The 14,122-nt window shown below is 56.1% G+C and overlaps 1 protein-coding gene across 17 annotated transcripts in view; it reads left to right on the top strand.

Moving 5' to 3' along the window:
- Nucleotides 1-14,122, top strand: part of KCNT1 (potassium sodium-activated channel subfamily T member 1) — a 75,557-nt gene that overhangs the window by 48,847 nt on the left and 12,588 nt on the right. For all 17 annotated transcript variants that reach the window (XR_012058518.1, XM_030286658.4, XM_030286660.4 and 14 more), the window contains 16 exons: nucleotides 3,349-3,428; nucleotides 4,445-4,544; nucleotides 5,620-5,676; nucleotides 6,001-6,049; nucleotides 6,207-6,266; nucleotides 6,972-7,046; nucleotides 7,378-7,461; nucleotides 7,871-7,965; nucleotides 8,765-8,945; nucleotides 9,023-9,187; nucleotides 9,282-9,418; nucleotides 9,569-9,632; nucleotides 10,270-10,378; nucleotides 10,555-10,663; nucleotides 12,078-12,227; nucleotides 12,879-13,117. Coding sequence is in view for 16 of the 17 variants with exons in the window: in XM_030286658.4 (XP_030142518.4) it covers nucleotides 3,349-3,428; nucleotides 4,445-4,544; nucleotides 5,620-5,676; nucleotides 6,001-6,049; nucleotides 6,207-6,266; nucleotides 6,972-7,046; nucleotides 7,378-7,461; nucleotides 7,871-7,965; nucleotides 8,765-8,945; nucleotides 9,023-9,187; nucleotides 9,282-9,418; nucleotides 9,569-9,632; nucleotides 10,270-10,378; nucleotides 10,555-10,663; nucleotides 12,078-12,227; nucleotides 12,879-13,117 (1,754 nt within the window). In the remaining variant the exon portion in view is untranslated. The remainder of the gene's footprint in view (nucleotides 1-3,348; nucleotides 3,429-4,444; nucleotides 4,545-5,619; nucleotides 5,677-6,000; nucleotides 6,050-6,206; nucleotides 6,267-6,971; nucleotides 7,047-7,377; nucleotides 7,462-7,870; nucleotides 7,966-8,764; nucleotides 8,946-9,022; nucleotides 9,188-9,281; nucleotides 9,419-9,568; nucleotides 9,633-10,269; nucleotides 10,379-10,554; nucleotides 10,664-12,077; nucleotides 12,228-12,878; nucleotides 13,118-14,122) is intronic.

Genomic DNA, 14,122 nt, shown 5'->3' with positions numbered 1-14,122 from the left:
AGGTTTTGTGGTTTATTTGGGAAGGATTTTGGCTCTGCTCGGGTTCCAGCTGGCACCGGTTGCTCCTGAGGGCTGGAGGCAGCCTGGCCATGGCACGGTGCCTTCAGAGCATCCTGCACAGCCTGCTCGGGCTGCTGGGAGAGGAAATGCTGCAGACCTGCACTGCCAGCCCCGCTCCTCACCTTCCTCTGAGCTGTGTCTGGTACCCACAGCCCATCCCCGGGGAGCCCAGCTGGGCCAGCAGCACATTTCTGTAATTCCAGCCTGGCTGCAGGCACATTTTTTGTGTGTTTGATCCGTGTGGGTGTAGAGCTGTCAGCTGAGCTGGAGTGGAGGGGTGAAGTGGGGTCTCACTTTGGCTGCCTTGGCAGATTGCAGAGATTTCTGAGGTTTTGCAGTTTGTTGGACACTGCCTCCCCCCCAAAAAATTCAGAAGAGTCTTGTTTGCATCCTGCTGCATGATGGGGGAAATTCCTTGAGACGCTTCCCGGGACAAGAAATCCCTGCATGGGTTCATATTTTTTGTGGTTTCCTCGTTTTTAAGAGAATTGTCCCAGCTTCAATTGAAAGGATGGAGCAGGGGCTGTGCCCCTCAGTGTCTATTTGAATGCTGGTGGGCTGTGATGTGCTCGTCCTGGCCTTTCATCCTGCACTTTTCTGAACAAACTATTGTGTCTTTTTTTGGGAACTCATCATCTTACAACAAATTGCCTCTAATCTTAGATTAATAAAGAACGATAAATAACCGAGCGAAGAAAACCAAGTCACTCAGGCATTATGAAGTGCATAATAGCAGTAATTACACTTCCAAGCAGAGGCCTTGTAACTAAACTCGTACCAGGATCGTTGTTTTCATGGCCTGGGGGGGTTCAGCAGGGGTGAGGTGGAGAAGCTGTGGAGCTGGGGACCCTTGGAATGGGCTGGCACCAGGATGCTTGGGCAGTGGGGACAATGCTCCAGGTGGGAAGGATGCTCCAGGTGGGAAGGATGCCCAGCCATGGCAGCACTTTGAGCACCCCATCCTGGCTGAGCTGCTGCGAAGGCAGAGCTGTCACGGTGTGTTTTGGGGTGGTAACAATGCAGTCAGAGTTTTGCTTGATTCTTATTCCCAGTTAACTTCCTGACAATGAAATTAAAGGGTACGTTTTACATGATATCATCTTCTTCCCTCGGCTGGAAATGGAGTAGGAGCTTTGATACTTTGGGATGGTGCTGCTGCCTGGGAAGAGCCACCCCTCGTTCAGCTTTGGGGTGTTGGATTCACCTGCAGAGTGGGACCCCCACAAAGATCTGGGGCTCAGCCTTGGCAGGTTGTCTGCACAGGAACTTTTTCCCTCCACATTCTTTTATTTCTTCGTCTCTTTGCAGTGTCAAACACCCTGTTCCCCCCAGTCCAGACATGGCTTTTTGTTTGTATTGTTTTCCCAGTGTTCCTTCTTCCAGCTGCCATCCGGATGGATGAACACGTGGGGCCACTTTATCATAAAGAGTTAGATCTCATCATTTAGTCCTTTTATCCATCAGCAATTACAGTCATTGTCCTGAGGTGGGCCACAGCTCCACAGATCACTGAACCATCTGTCTGAAGGCAGAGATTTATCTGGCTGTTTGTTGCTCGGATAGGAGACAAATGTCTGGCAGAGGAATCTGCTCCCTGAAGTCTGCGGCTCCTCACGGCGCTCAGTCCTGGGGGATGCTGATGAATGGGGTGCTCAGTGCTGCTGTTGGAGCTGAAAGCCAGTTCCCAGCACTTCCTGGGCATTTTTAATGAGGAGAAGGAGCAATTATCTTGTGTGCAGTAGTGACAGCTGATCTATGCCCTGGCACGGAAAAATGATTTGCCGAGTCTGGCTCTGGAAACGATTAATTTTAGCAGGTGTGAAGGCTGGGCTCTGAGGCTCTGCATTAATGCTCTTTGCTCCTCAAGCATCGTGCTGATGAGCCAGGGCTCGTGAATTCTCCTGCTCTCTCCCTGCAGTGGGGTCTGGGGCTGTCCAGAGCCCCTCTGGCCACCTCCCCACCCCTTAGGCCGGCTGGGGTGGAGCCCGAGATGAAGACTTTGTTAAACCCTTCCCCAGTTTGCTGCCTGAGCAGCTGGGCATGAATGCTGGGTGGATATTCAGGGTGAGGAGAGGCTGCTCCCCATAAATCAGGATAAATCAGGGCCTGGCAGCTGTGGGATGGCAGCGACTGTCACCGGGAACCCGCTGCCCTTGCTGGGTGCCTGGGCTGGGGAGCACGCCTGAGTGACGAGGTTAGAAAGCAGAGAAGGAGCAATGGCAGGAGAGATTCCTTAGGACTTGCTGGAAGTGGGAATGATGGCTAACTCACGGCACTGAGCTGCTCTGACCCCACAGCGAGGAGCAGAGTTTGTCCTGCTCGGTCTAAAGCCGAGGCAGCAGGAGCAGCGTGGTTCAGGGTGGTGAATATTGACTTTGCAAAGGGCTGTGGGTGATTTTAAAGTGCCACGAGGGGTGGAAGGGCTGAGCTGGGATGGGGCATTCCCAGATCCACCTGGAATGTGGGGATGGGGCATTCCCAGATCCACCTGGAATGCAGGGATGGGGCATTCCCAGATCCACCCGGAATGTAGGGATGGGAGATTCCCAGATCCACCTGGAATGCACGGATGGGACATTCCCAGATCCACCTGGAATGCACGGATGGGACATTCCCAGATCCACCTGGAAGATGGGGGTGGGACATTTCCAGACCCTCCTGCTGCTCCTCCCTGCTGGATTCTGTGAAGGGCCCTGGCAGGGGACGCTCTGCCAGGTGCATCCCCGTGCCATGAGCCACCACCTGTGGCCCTGGACACCAGGAGATGTTTGGGGTTGGTTGTCATCTCCTGGGTTTTTCTGGAATGACCAAGAGTGGTATCTTAGCAACAAAGGGAAATGTTCTCCTTTTAGAGCAGGATTGTTTTTAACAGCTTCCATGCAGACTGTTTCTCCTCCCCAGGCAGAGGCAGGGCACGACAGAGCCAGGACATACTGGGGACACTGGGGACATTGTCCTGGCCAGCTCCTGCTCTGCTGGAGCAGACAAACAGGGAGAGGCCGCTGTTCTTGGGGGGTTTTGGAGGTGCTGAAGTATGTGAAGGAAGAAGTTTGTGGCTGTGTGTGGAGGAAAGCCAAGCCCCGGTCCCCAGCAGAGCTGGCCCAGGGTCACAGGGTTGCTTTGGTGGCCCCTGGGCTCCCGGCTGCTGGTGCTGCTGCTTTGGCACTGTGGGGACAGCCAGGAGCCCTGGCCAAGCCTGGGCCACTCGGGATGTCAGCGGGGTCACCCAGCTGGGATGGGGACAGGGCGCCCCTGCCCTGCCACCCCCTGACAGGACTTTCCCCGCAGGGTGCAGGTGGAGTTCTACGTGAATGAAAACACCTTCAAGGAGCGGCTGAAGCTCTTCTTCATCAAGAACCAGCGATCCAGTGAGTGCTGCTGGCACGGGAGAGCCCAGCCCTGCCCAGCGGAGTCCCGAGGGATGCGAAGCCATTGCCATCTGCTGGTGGCCCTGTCCCCGCCTGTCCCCAGCCCGGGGCTGCTGCTGCCTCCTGGCTCCTTTTTGGGGGTCGGCCAGCTCGGTTTGGGGGATGTTTGCATGGGGAGGAGAGGATGGCTCCTGCCACCTCTGCTCCCTGGGGACAGCCACAGCGTGACAAGCTGGGTGGGTGTCAGGGAGCCAATGTCCCCGTCACGAAGCTGGCTGTGCCACCCTGAGGCTGTGGGACAGCCAGGGCAGGCTGTGAGTTGCCCTCTCCTGCTCCAGCCATCGGGGTTAGTCTCCACTTGACTAATGGTGTTTTTATTTTCTTCCTCTGAGATGTCATTAGCTGTCTGGAGGGGGTCTGCTCGTTAATTTATAATTTCTCCTTTTCTTTTCCTGCCTGCATCCTGTTGTCTTGCTAAAAAGCTGGAGTGCAGCACAACAGGGTGCCCACGGGGAAGTTTTTAATGAAAATGTGATGAATTTCTCGCTTGTAATCTGAGTAATAACCCCATGAACTGGCTGGGGAGGTGGAGCGGATAAAGCAGCAGATTTTCCTCACCACCCCTGCTCCTGCAAGGTGCTTGTGATGCGGCCAGTGCTGCTCTGGTGCTTTTAAATGGATCCTTGCTAATGAGGGGGATACACTCGTTTGTCTCTCACATCTATTGGGGTCAGCAAGGGGCTGATTCATGGTTATTTATTGCTGTGTTGGCTGTGTCTGTGACACTGGGCAGGACACATGGAGCTGGGCAGTGCTGCTGACCTGGGGCTCCTGCAGCCCCCGGGGGTCAGAGGGCTCCTGTGCTGTGGGGCTGCACTGTTGGGCTGCACTGTTGGGCTGCACTGTTGGGCTGTGCTGTGGGGCTGTGCTGTGGGGCTGCCCAGCACGCACAGGGCACCCAGGCTGTCTGGGGGTGCTCGGCAATGCTGTCCCAGCCCTGCTGCCCTCCACCACAGGCCTGAGGATCCGGCTCTTCAACTTCTCCCTGAAGCTGCTGACGTGCCTCCTGTACATCGTCCGCGTCCTGCTCGACAACCCCGAGGAGGGCATCGGCTGGTGAGTGCCCCCAGCTGCCCAGGCAGGGCTCACTGGGGATGTGGCAGCTGTGAGGATGGCATTTTTCCTCCCCCCCAGCTGTTTGAATTGGTGTTTTAACAAAACTTGCCAGGCTGGTGGCCTCTGCTCATCCCCGTGGATGGTGTGGGGGTATCTGCTGGCCCTGAGCAGAGCATGGTGGAAAAATTCAGGTCATGTTCATTTCCAAATTCTGTCTGATTCTGTCAGGGGCTCAGTGTGGCCTTCAGCCACTCCAGGGCATCACCATGCAAATATTTTCTGAAGGCTGATGCCCTTGAAGACATTAACTCTAAATCCCATTTGAGCATCTGAGAGGGAAATACAGTGTGCTGTGTGGATCCTTGAGGTGATGGATGATTCCACACATCAGCTTTGTGCTGGGTGTCAGTATAAGCCTATTCTTAATGTGTCCTTGCTTCGTTTAGCTCATGAACAATGTGGTGTTTTTTTTTTTTTCCCAAGAGCTTGGATAATTGGCAATTTGATTTTCTCCTTGTAAAGGCTGCAGACTACCAAGCACATCTGTGTGTTCTGAAAGTGCTTTCTGATCTGTGAGAATGAAGCAGGACACGGATGCTCATCCTTGAGTGGTTTAGCACAGCTGCAGCTCAGGGAATTCCACATTTTCCTGGGGGAGTGAGGCAGCAGTAAGGCTGGCCAGAGGAGCACATCCCTCACAGCAGGGCAGGGAGAGCTCAGCTCGGTGCTGCCTGCCTGCCAGGGTGCTGGGGCCCAGCCAGCCTTGTCCCAGAAGCTGCAGCTCAGCAATTTTTGCTAATTGTAACCTGGTAATTCCCAGTTCCCAGCTCCCTGTGTTCTGCACTGTGCCAGGGAGAATCAGCGTTCCACTGCCAGGGGCTGAAGCACCTGAGGGCTTTGGTCCTCCAGTAATGAGATGTTCAAGGCTGCCTGGGTGAGACTTTTCCTGTGCAAAGCCCTGGCTACAGGAATCAGGGTGTCTGGATCTGTGGAAATGCTCTCCAGTGATCCCAGGGAGTCAATCCCAGCATCCCTGTCCCCTCACCGACTGCTTTTCCTGCTCTTTCTCTCCCAGCTGGGAATGCGAAAAGCAGAATTACACAGCGTTCAACCAGTCCACGAACATCAACTGGTGAGTGGGAGCTGCTGCAGCGCTCTGGGTCGGCTCTGCCAGGATGTGGGAGCAGAGGGATGGAGGTGGCTGCTGCTGGCAGCTGCCTGAGGCCGTTTCTTGGTCCCGGGGCTGCTCGAGGGATGTGGAGCAGCATCCCAGAACCAAATCCACTGCCAAGTGCCAGTGGCTGCACCCTTGGGAATGGCTGATTCCCAGTGCAGGGGCTGCTCCAGCAAACGGTGCGGGAGGGAGACTCCTGAACCAGGGATGGCCTCGGGTTTGCATTTTGGGGGGTGAAAACAGCCAGGCCACAGCTCAGATCCCCTCGGGGTTCCTTTGCAGGTCACACATCTTTTGGGTGGACAGAAAAACCCCTCTGTGGGCCGTGCAGGTGAGCAGCCCTTGCTGGGTGTGCAGGGGCTGGGCTGGGGGCTCTGCCCCACCTGTGGCACCCCAGGAGCTCCCCGGGGCAGGGGGGGCTCGGTGAGCTCCCATCCGCTGCCAACGCCTGGAGAGAGCCCTGGAGCCTCCCCTGTGTGTCCCTGCAGGTCAGCATCGCCCTCATCAGCTTCCTGGAGACCATGCTGCTCACCTATCTCAGCTACAAGGTGAGAGGCTGCCTCTGCCCCCGGCAGGAATTGATTTCTCCACCTCGGAGCCCGCAGCATCCCGGGGGGTGTTTGTCTGCACCATGTCTCTGGGTGTTTTGCATTCTCATTCCCTGCCGGGCTGCTGGATAAGTGCAGAGCAGAGCAGAATCTCTTCTTTTTGTGCTTTCTCAGAAATTCAGCCCATTTAATGCAGGCTCGCTGCGTTTGGTGTCAGGCTGACACATCCCAGATTTCCTGAGCTCGGCAGGGCGACTCCTGCTCGTGTCCCGCTCCTCCGGAGGGAGCCGGACAAGGAGAGGCACAAGCTGACTCCTTTGGACCAAAGCCACCTAAAATGGCCAGAAAAAGTGACCTTGACAAATGGCATCTCCTCAGGGGCCAGGGGAGCGCTGGCAGCAGAGACTCAGACCCCCTGCTCTGAGTGCCAGCGATCTGTCACTGTCACCCTGCATCCTTGCACCAAGGGTTGTTGTCCCCAGCTCTGGGTGGCAGCAGGGACAGATGGAGGGATGTAGTGGCTGTGGAGAGGACTGAGCAGTTTGGGAATGTTTCCTGCTCCCAGAGTGTCTGCCACCACCACTGCACCTCTCCTGCACCGTATTTCCCTCATCCAGCAGGGTCTGTGGCAGAGTGGGATCATTTTAATTGTCCTCTGGCAAGCTTTTAAGGTTGTTTAATTCTCCTTTGCTTTTGATTCCTCAGGGGAACATCTGGGAACAGATTTTTCGCATTTCCTTCGTCCTGGAGATGATCAACACAGTGCCGTTCATCATCACGGTGAGTGTGTCCCGGTGACTTTTGAAAGCAGCTCTAAGTAAGTGCTGTATTTTGGTGCTGAAATAAAGATGAATGTGTTTCTGGCCAAGTGGTTTTTAAGACTGGCAGGAAATTTCCCCTTCAATATTTGACAATATAATGACTTTCTCTGGAGTGTTATCCCAAAACCCATCCTCCCTTTCCAGCTGCAGCCAGGGAAGCAGGGCAGTGCTTGGTGGCAGCTTCAGCTCAGCTTGGATTTGAATCCTTCCAGACAGGGAGGATTGGCTGCTTATAGCTCTATTTTTCAAAAGAGCATGGATTTCTCTGTGAATAACCCTTGCTTTCGTAGATATTCTGGCCTCCTTTGCGGAATTTGTTCATTCCTGTGTTTCTGAACTGCTGGCTGGCCAAGTACGCCCTGGAGAACATGATTGTGAGTGATGCCTTTTGTCCAGCTCCTCGGGGATGTGGAGGGGCAGCAGGACTGGGGAGGGACTCTTGGCTGCCCTCAGCTCTGGGGCAAGATTTGGAGCTTGGTGTGTGCAGCTGTGCCAGGGAATGCCAGGCTGGGAATGCCAGGCTGGGAATGCCAGGCTGTGACCAGGAATCCCTCTGTGTCTGAGCCAGGGTGGTCAGGGGTGAGGTGTTCCAGCCATTCCCCTGTTCCCACCAGAGCTTCTCTCCCAGCAGCAGACCCCAGACCTGCTGATGGGAACTCGCATCCCTTCCCAAAATCCAGGCTCGCCCTTCACTGAGGAGGGCACTGCTGGAGGCAGCAGCAGGTGCCTGGAGGGGATTTTCCCCCAGGCTCTGTGGGGCAAAATCCATCTCTCTCTCCCCAGAACGATCTGCACCGAGCCATCCAAAGGACGCAGTCAGCGATGTTCAACCAGGTGCTCATCCTCATCTGCACCCTCCTGTGTCTCGTTTTCACGGGGTGAGTGGTGTTCTCCATTGCTCTAAACCCCCTTCCTGATCCAGGGAATCCAGCTGTGCCCACCTGGGGCAGCTGGCAGAGCTGGGCCCTTGCAGGGCTCCCACCTTCCCCTGCTTTGGTCCATCCCCAGCACACTGAGCTCTGTGAGAGGGTTTTGGGTCAAACGAATGATCCTGCCTTATTCCAGGGTTTTAACAGGAAGTTTTAGTGAGGATGAGGGTGTTGTCAGAGGCAGCTGGGGGATGTGGACATGAGGGCAGGGAGAGCAGCTTCCCCCAGGGGCAGGTGAGGGATGGCTCATTCACCAGGGATGGTTCCTTCACCAGCCGAGCTCTTCCTCCCCCGCCCATCACAGCTCCCGAGCTCATTTGTGTAATTGGCCACTGGGGCTCCTGGTAATTAACTGGGCCCTTTCCCTGCCATTGCCAGCATCAAGGGTGTTCCTTTGTGCAGGGGAGCAGAGCTCATCACTGGCTATTTAGCTCTGAATTAGGCTTTGAATTCTCCTCTGGCTCCCTCGGTCTGGGCTTGAGGCATATTGAACTATTAAGTTGCCGAATGGAGAGGAAATGAGGCTTTTAGGCTCATGAGTTTTTGGCAATAAAGATGATGCTCTGATGTGGATGACTAATGCTATTTCAGAGCTCAGTGGTGCTCCCAGCCCTGCTGCTGGATGAGTTTGGGGATGGAGGGGGTACAACTTAGGCCCAGGAAGGCTTGGGTGACACTTGTGTCCAGCAGGATGGCTTTGAGCTGCAGGTGCGTGGGGTTCTGCTGCGATGGTGCTTTTCCCTTCCAGGACCTGTGGCATCCAGCATTTAGAAAGAGCAGGTGAGAAGCTCTCCCTCTTCAAGTCCTTCTATTTCTGCATCGTCACCTTTTCCACCGTGGGCTACGGAGATGTGACACCAAAGATTTGGCCTTCCCAGCTCCTGGTGGTGATCATGATCTGCGTGGCCCTGGTGGTGCTGCCGCTCCAGGTGAGACCCGCAGAGCTGAGGGTGGGGAGGGACCCCCGGCCCTGCCGGTGGGGACATCAGCTCCGTGCCCCCCGCAGTTCGAGGAGCTCGTCTACCTGTGGATGGAGCGGCAGAAGTCGGGCGGGAACTACAGCCGGCACCGCGCGCAGACCGAGAAGCACGTGGTGCTGTGCGTCAGCTCCCTCAAGATCGACCTCCTCATGGACTTCCTCAACGAGTTCTACGCCCACCCACGCCTGCAGGTGAGTGTGGGGCTGAGCTGACACGCTGCTGCTGGCTCACAGCCCCGCGGGACCCCGGCACGGCGGCCTCTCTCTCTCTTTCTCTCTCTGACAGGATTACTACGTGGTGATCCTGTGCCCGACGGAGATGGACATCCAGGTGCGGCGCGTGCTGCAGATCCCCCTGTGGTCCCAGAGGGTGATCTACCTCCAGGGCTCCGCGCTCAAGGACCAGGACCTCATGAGGGCCAAGTGAGCAGAGGGACACGCTGCACGTCCCTGGCGAGGAGGGTCACCCCAGCGGCGTCCCCGTGGGTCTGGGGGGCTGGCAGTGGGCTGGCTGGGGTGGGCAGTGCCCAGTGGGGCCCTGCAGTTCATGGGGTCGCTGCTCTCTCTTGGCAGGATGGACAATGGAGAAGCTTGCTTCATTCTCAGCAGCCGAAACGAGGTGGACAGAACAGCGGCAGTGAGTCCATCAGGGGTGGGGAGGTGACACTGTTGAGTCAGGACAGTGGGAAATGGCTCCACTTTAGGAGGCGAGAGAGTAGAACTCGGATTTATTTCAAATACACCTCTCTTTTACAGAGAGTATCGTCTAGACCCATTCTGTTGGTCCTAGAGTAAAAACATTTCACAGCAATGGTGTGCAGTGAACGACGCACAGTGGCAGAAATTATCTATAAACAATGTGAACAACAAGAGAGATAAAGAATTCTTTATGTTCTTAACTGCTTCTCAGGCTTCTGCCTGGTTAGAAACCTTCGTTTTCTCTCTGACTGAACAGGGAGGGGGCATTTTTCAGGCAGAAGGGGCTGGGGTGGTGTTGATGTCACCTGTGCCCAGCAAAGGGCTGAGTGCCATGGAGAACCTTGGTGATGGCACAGAGACATGCAGCAGCACGCTGCTGGCCGAGCCCCTGTGGGCTCACCTTTGTTCTGCTGGTTTCCCATCAGTGCTGGGTCTCAGGGAGCACAGAGGCACGAGGAGCCTTTGCTGTACAGCTCCAGGGTGGCTGGGTGCTCTGCAGTTCATCCCAGGCGTAGAAGTCTTGGGGAAAAGAAACCATCAACCAAGCAGCTCTTGTTGCTCTTGTCCCTGTCCAGGACCACCAAACCATCCTGAGGGCCTGGGCTGTCAAAGACTTCGCTCCAAACTGTCCTCTCTACGTTCAGATCTTAAAGCCAGAGAACAAATTTCATGTCAAGTTTGCCGGTGAGTGGGAGCAGCTGCACAGCAGCTCTTGGTCAGCTGAGAGCCCTCCTGGACTGGCAGGAGGGGGAAACACCCAGTGCCCAACACCACCCCAAAATGACCCCATTGCAGGGCCCTGCCAGCCAGGGAACCCATCTGTCCCCCTCCCCTCTGTGATGGTCCCCTCTGCCTTTCAGATCACGTTGTGTGTGAGGAGGAGTGCAAATACGCCATGCTGGCACTGAACTGTGTCTGCCCTGCCACCTCCACCCTCATCACGCTGCTGGTGCACACCTCCCGTGGCCAGTGAGTGCTGTCCCTGCCTGTCCCTGCCTGTCCCTGCCTGTCCCTGCCCGTCCCTGCCCTCCCCTACCCTGCCTGAGCCTGCAGGGGTGGCACAGCTGAGGTCTCTGAGCTCAGGGCAGAGAGGATGGGGTCTGGGATGGGGCTGGGGGGCACAGTGGGGTCTGGGGCCCCCATCCAGGTCTGGAGCAAAAGCTCATTTTGTAAAGGGACCACACCAGTGCAGGTGGGCTGGGCAATGCCAACTTTCCAGAGACTGGAGGTAAAAATGTCTTTGTATTGGCACAGTGCTGCTGGCAGGAAGGTGAATTCACAGCACAAGCAGCGCCAGACCCTGCAGGGTTTTTTGGGGGGTTTATATCCAGCATGGCTGGAAGGAGCTCTGCCAGCACAGGGAGCAGTGGTGTGTGCCCTGCACTCCTTGGCCAGTCAGAAATGTCTGAATTTTGGGTAAAGTGCCATCAGAACAGTCATGAAACATCCTTGCCAGATGCCTCGCGCCCCATGCTCGGGGCTGTTTGCCAGCACAGGCTCTGCACCCTCCCCCTGCACCCCGCAGGAGCCCTCGTTAAATAAAAAGGCACTTAAAACCCAAAATGAAAACGAGCTCATCCTCGGCGAGCACCGACAGCTCGTGGCCATGTGCCACTGTCACCCCCCTGCTGTCGGGCTCCGGGGCAGCTCCAGAGATTGTTGGTGCTCTGTCCTGGGATCTGGCTGGAGTTCTGGGATCTGTGCCAGCTCCAGGGGTCCCACCATCCCACCTCAGCTCCAGGGGTGCCATCCTAGATCCAGGGGTCCCATTCCACCCCTTGGCGTCCCATCCCAGCTCCAGGGATTTATCCCAGCTCTAGGGGTCCCATCCCAGCTCCAGGGGTCTGTCACAGCTCTAGGGGATCCCATTCTAGATCCAGGGGTCCCATTCCACCCCTGGGGGTCCCATTCCACCCCTGGGGGTCCCATCCCATCTCCAGGGATTTATCCCAGCTCTAGGGGTTCCATTCCAGCTCTGGGGGTCCCATTCCAGCTCCAAGGGTCTGTCACAGCACCAGGGGTCTCTCACAGCTCCAGGGGGTCCCATCCTAGATACAGAGGTCCCATCCTAGATCCAGGGGTCCCATTCCACCCCTGGGGGTCCCGTTCTAGCTCCAAGGGTCTGTCACAGCTCCAGGGGTCTGTCACAGCTCCAGGGGTCCCATCCCACCCCTGGGGGTCCCATCCCATCTCCAGGGATTTATCCCAGCTCTAGGGGTCCCATCCCAGCTCTGGGGGTCCCATCCCAGCTCCAGGGGTCTGTCACAGCTCCAGGGGTCTGTCACAGCTCCAGGGGGTCCCATCCCACCCCTGGGGGTCCCATCCCACCCCTGGGGGTCCCATCCCACCCCTGGGATCCCTCCTGACACTGCCGTGCCTGCAGGGAGGGCCAGGAGTCCCCGGAGCAGTGGCAGCGGATGTACGGGCGCTGCTCGGGCAATGAGGTCTATCACATCCGCATGGGCGACAGCAAATTCTTCATGGAGTACGAGGGCAAGAGCTTCACCTACGCCGCATTCCACGCCCACAAGAAGTGAGGGCAGGGGCTGGGGGATCCTGCTCTGCATGCCCGGGGTCAGGGCTGGGGGTCTGTGCTTTGTGTGGGGACAGTGCCCCAGAAGGTTTTTTGGAGGGGCTTTTCTCTGGGACAATGCCCCAGAGGGGTTTTTGGAGGGGTTTTTCTGGAGACAACGCCCCAAAGGGGTTTTTCTCCAGATAATGCCGTGAGGTTTTTTTTTCCAGGACAATGCCCCCAAGGGGTTTTGCTCCGGACAATGCCCAGGAGATGTTTTTCTCAGGGCAATGCCCCCGAGGGGTTTTTGGAGGGGTTCTTCTCCAGACAATGCCCAGAAGGGGTTTTTCTCTGGGACAATGCCCCGGAGGGGTTTTTGGAGGGGTTTTTCTCTGGGACAATGCCCTGGAGGGGTTTTTGGAGGGGTTTTTCTCTGGGATTGATGCACTAGAGGGGTTTTAATGCCCCGAGGGGGTTTTTCCCCTGGACAATGCCCCGAGGGGTTTTTTGTCCCGAGGGATTTTTCTCCGGGACTATGCCCCAATGGGTTTTACTCTGGGACAATGTCCCCAATGGGTTTTACTCTGGGACAATGTCCCCGAGGGTTTTTTCTCCAGACAATGCCGCCGAGGGGGGGGTTTTGGGAATGCTCAGCCCCTGCTCCCGGCACAGGTACGGTGTCTGCCTGATCGGCATCCGCAGGGAGGAGAACAAAAGCATCCTGCTGAACCCCGGGCCGCGGCACATCATGGCAGCGTCGGACACCTGCTTCTACATCAACATCACCAAGGAGGAGAACTCTGCCTTCATCTTCAAGCAGGAGGAGAAGCAGAAGAAGAAGGGCTTTGCGGGCAGGGGCAGCTACGACGGCCCCTCCCGGCTGCCCGTGCACAGCATCATCGCCAGCATGGGTGAGTCGGGGGGCTCGGGGGGCAGCAGGAGCTGGCACACCCCACCCCATCACCTCCCTCACGTTTGGGTTCGTTTCCTCCCCCGTGTTTGGGTTTATTTTGTGGTTTTGGGTTTATTTTGTGTTTTACATGCTCCTTGCCATGCTCCCCCCCTCCCCAAAAAGCTCTTTCCATGCTCTCTCCCAGCCGTCTCACCAGTAAAATACATGTTTCCTTGCACCCTGGGTGCTCCCAGCAAGCTCAAATATCATTATTAAACCTCGTGATGCCTATTATCATTAAGGGTATTTGCATAAATGCCCCAAGCCTGGATTTAGCCCCCAGTTATTTCCAAGGCTGGAAGAAGAAATGCCGCGGGGCACATCCTAAATCACATTTATGATTCCCAAAGCGAGGAAGAGCGCAGTTCTCTCTGCAGCCAGTGGTGCATTTGTGCAAGTGAGAAATACCATGAGTCATTACTTCCCTCTTGTATCTGGGGGGAACAAGTTTTGGAGCAGCTGAGCCACACGAGCACATTATATTTGAGGCAAATAATTTATGTATTTGTACTCCTGAGCAGCAATTTGCATAGATTATCCCCCAGCAAGCCTCAGAGTGCTTTGCTGAGCCGTGTTTGTCACGGTTCTCGTCACACAGCTCCTACGCAGAGGGACCTTTGGCAGAGGTGATGAGAGGGACAGAAATGACGTGAGTGCCAGCAGGGCAGTGTCCCAAGGGCTCTGCTTCTTGGGACACTCCATCGATGTGTTTGGGTTTTGGAAGCTGCTGGAGGACAGGATGAGGAAGTCTCTCGTCCCCTGTTGGATATCAGGAAAAATTCCTTCACAGAAAAGGCTGTGAAGCATTGGCACAGTCTGCCCAGGGCAGTGGGGGAGTCATCCTCCCTGGAGGGATTTAAATGATGTGTAGGTGTGGCATTTGGTTGATTTAGTGGCAGGTTGAGAGTGCCGGGGGAATGGTTGTGTTCAATCTTAGAGGACTTTCCTGTTCCTTTCTCAGAAT

Source organism: Taeniopygia guttata, chromosome 17, assembly GCF_048771995.1.
Source record: "Taeniopygia guttata chromosome 17, bTaeGut7.mat, whole genome shotgun sequence".
NCBI classification, from domain to species: domain Eukaryota; kingdom Metazoa; phylum Chordata; class Aves; order Passeriformes; family Estrildidae; genus Taeniopygia; species Taeniopygia guttata.
This window is presented reverse-complemented; position numbering and strand designations above follow the sequence as displayed.